At 51.2% G+C, this 3,274-nt stretch overlaps 1 protein-coding gene across 1 annotated transcript; it reads right to left on the bottom strand.

The window, feature by feature from the left end:
- Positions 1 to 770: 770 nt before the first annotated feature.
- LOC114304433 (uncharacterized) lies at positions 771 to 1,614 on the bottom strand. Its single transcript, XM_082917648.1, has 2 exons — positions 1,517 to 1,614; positions 771 to 1,356 (listed from the first exon to the last, which is right to left on the bottom strand). Exons 1-2 carry the CDS (start codon positions 1,577 to 1,579, stop codon positions 880 to 882), a joined length of 540 nt encoding a protein of 179 aa, XP_082773774.1. The 5' UTR covers positions 1,580 to 1,614; the 3' UTR covers positions 771 to 879.
- Between the last annotated feature and the right edge of the window lie 1,660 nt (positions 1,615 to 3,274).

Below are 3,274 nucleotides of genomic sequence, written 5' to 3'. Positions count from 1 at the left end.
GAGATTTTCCGCGAGAAACGCCTCCATCTTTGTGTAAAGCTAAGATGAAATGAATGTTCCCGGAGTTGAGGCTTTTATAGGGGAAAAAACACTATTCACGGGGACACGTGTCAAAAACTAGGTGGCTGCAGGAATAAGTGGCCGGCCGGCCACCTTTTCTGGCTGGCCGGCCATTTGCTTTTTACAAAACTGGCCGGCCGGCTCCCCCTCTCCATAAAATTGGCCGGCTGGCTCCCAAAGGTGGCCAGCAATGCTCCAGTGTATCTCCTTGGCCCTGTTTTACCCTTCGAGGGAAAGTTTCAAGCATTTCCATGCAACGGGAGAGTCAAAGGCCTTCATTTCCCTCTGTTTCGGATGCGTTCCGGTGCCCAGATCGTCCGAAGTACACTTTGTTGTTGTTGAGTTTTGATTATCGAGTTGTTGTTTTGATTATCGAGTTGTTATTTTGCTTATCGAATTGTTTGTCGAGCGGACGTGTTTCACGTTTTTGAGTCATTGCTCTCTGTTTAAGCAATCTTTGTTTAAGTCTTGTTTATTTGCGTTGTCAACGTTATTGTATTTTGATTATCGAGTTGTAAACTTGCTGAGGTTCTGTTATATCTTAGTAAGTTGAGTTGCTTAGTTCGTCGCGTCGGTTCACTACCTGACTTGGTGATTACACAATGCACATTCCCATTCAATTTTATTTTTGTGCGAAATAAAATGATGCGATACGATGCTAAAAGTTTAAAATACAAACACCTTTTCAAAAGCTGTTTCATTCCATCATGTTTTACAACAAACAAAGGTACAAGTTTTACAAAAAATAAAACTGCCCAACAATGAGCAAAGTGCTACAAACTACTAGCAAAAAGAAAAATAAAGCAGGAAACAGCAGCATCAATGTCCTCGGGAGCGGGAATGAGAAGCACTCCTCATCCTCTTCTGCGGGACAACCTCTGCACCATCATCATCATCCGGGTCGGAGCTGTCATCCTCAGAATCCCCCTCAGCCTCGCCTCTATTCCCCGAACCAAGACCGGAGCCCCCCTCCTCAGCAGATGTCTCTGACTGGCGGTCGGTAACCTCCTCCTCCTCCTCCTTCTCGGGCTCCGCCTCTACAACGTGTGCCCTGCGTCTGCGGGAGGACCTTCCTCGAGCTCCTCGAAAAGGCCTGGATGGCCCAGCTCCTCGGAAAGGCCTGAATGGCCCAGCTCCCTGGAAAGGCCTAGATGTCCCAGCTCCCTGAGAAGGCCCAGATGGCCCAGCTCCGTAAAAAGGCCCAGATGGCCCAACTCCGTAAAAAGGCCCAGATGGCCCAGCTCCCCAAGGAGGCCCAGGTGGCCCGGCCCGCGGCTGAGCATATACAGGAGGCATCTGAAAATGAAAAGTTCAATACATCAGTTCAAACATGAAAATCAGATACGAGTACAGTATGTGAGTAGGGTGTGTGTAGGATGTGCTCTACAATGCAGAAAAATGTTCAAAACCAGTGTGTCATCAGAAGTGTGATAAATACAAGAAAGATGAACGGTACCTGCACACCCATAACGGATAGGTGTGTCTCTCTCCGAAGGACCATGCCCTCAAGTGCGGCCATCACCCCGAGAATCTCGCCCACATACTCAACCGGAGGCTGCAGATACAAATGCAAAACTATCAGTAAAGGAATGAATGTCTAAGTACCCGACTGATAAATCAAAGCTATAAATCATACCGGTGGTGAATCAGGATCCCTGACATATCTATGGTCAAGAAGTGGAGGCTCTAGCGAAATCGGGTAAGGAGTCCCAAAACGCCATCCCGTCAACTCAGACGGCATGTCCGACCATCCAGGATGAGGATAAGTCGGAGTAATCGGAGGAACCGATCTACCCCCACCTCTCGATGTACCAGCCCTACTAGTAGAAGGGGCGTCTACAGCCCGAGCCCGGGCCTGGCTCGAAGATGACGTACCAGCAGACCTCGTCATCGGGGTGCGAGCCCCCGCCAGTGGAGGCATCAAATATGTATGACGGTAAGTGGCGTAGTCCCCCTCCTCGAGGTGCAACAGGGCATCACTACCCAGCATACCGCCGACTACCTCCTGGTGAGAGAGCCTATCAGCAGTCCGCATACTGACTGGGGGTGCTGCGGGAGGGTCCTGAGAAGTATACCCCCATACCTGACGCAGAAAGCGTTCCCCCAGAAACCATGCTCTACCAACAGGTCCTTCGAGCAGGAACCTGTACTGGAAGGTGCCCGATCCTCCGGGATACTGAAATCGGAGACCATCGCCCAAGGGCGCCCAAGGCTGCCATGTAATCTGCGGATAACAAGTGAATAAACCAATCAGAAATCAGGAACGTGCAGGGCAGATCAGAGATAAAAATGGGAAGAACTGAGGGTTCTGAAGTACCTCCGATGGGCGCACAGTGTCAAAATACTGTCGCAGATAAATGAGAATCTCTCGGGGTCTCGGCCGGTGCGGGCCCTCGAACACCAGTGAATATGGGGTCATGGGGGGCCCTGCCGCCTCCAACTCTGGGGCTAATACTGGGAAGTATACGTAAACCCATAACTGAGAAAAGCAGTGCAGAATGTAAGTACAAAGTGCTGAGGGCAAAATACAGACTGTAAAGTGCGCTGTGTGTGCAATGTACAAGTAATGAAGAGCAGAAATGTAAATCAAGGGGACAGAAAAGTACCTCCCAGACTCTCCAATAACCGCCAAGTAAGTCCCCCCGCCCGCGGGAGGTGGCGCTCATATAGTAGTAAAGGGTAGCCAGGCCGGCGCCACCCCAGTCGTATCGACTGACCTGTGATAGGTCAACCAGAGCGCTCAACAGATAGAGCCCAACAGTGTTCCCTCTATCGGCGAACAGAGTAGTCCCGAAGAGGAACATAAGGAAACCACGGGCATACTGCTCTGTCTCCTCAGGAGTCTCGGGCTCTATCTCCGCCCGCCGAAAGTGAGAAGAGAACCAAGTATATCGAACTCTCCCGGAGACTCTGTCGACAGGCGGGCGAGCTCCCAGTAGATATATCCAAGCGGCCTCCCACTTGCCCATGTCCTCGTCATAGGGAATGGACCAACCTCCTATGTCCAGGCCGGTCAATACCGCAAAATCCAGAGGGGTCATAGTCATGTCCCCAGTGGTAGAGAAATGAAAGGAGTTGGTGGTGTCCCACCATCTCTCCACCAGGGCCGCCATCAGTGTCCTCCTGGCAGGACAACGTGACAATCCAATGCAGAAGGCCCCGAACCCTGCCAAGTCTACTAAATCCCGGACAGCCTCCGAGAGCTCAACGTACC

Source organism: Camellia sinensis, chromosome 3 (genome assembly GCF_055761805.1).
Source record: "Camellia sinensis isolate YWXY chromosome 3, ASM5576180v1, whole genome shotgun sequence".
Lineage (NCBI taxonomy): Eukaryota > Viridiplantae > Streptophyta > Magnoliopsida > Ericales > Theaceae > Camellia > Camellia sinensis.
This window is presented reverse-complemented; position numbering and strand designations above follow the sequence as displayed.

Bases quoted from the DNA above. Each gene is read 5' to 3' on its own strand.
- LOC114304433 (XM_082917648.1), bottom strand. From the start codon at position 1,579: ATGGCCGCACTTGAGGGCATGGTCCTTCGGAGAGAGACACACCTATCC. The intron at 1,357-1,516 runs GTACCGTTCATC...TTTCATTTTCAG, and splicing joins TATCCGTTATGGGTGTGCAG to ATGCCTCCTGTATATGCTCA.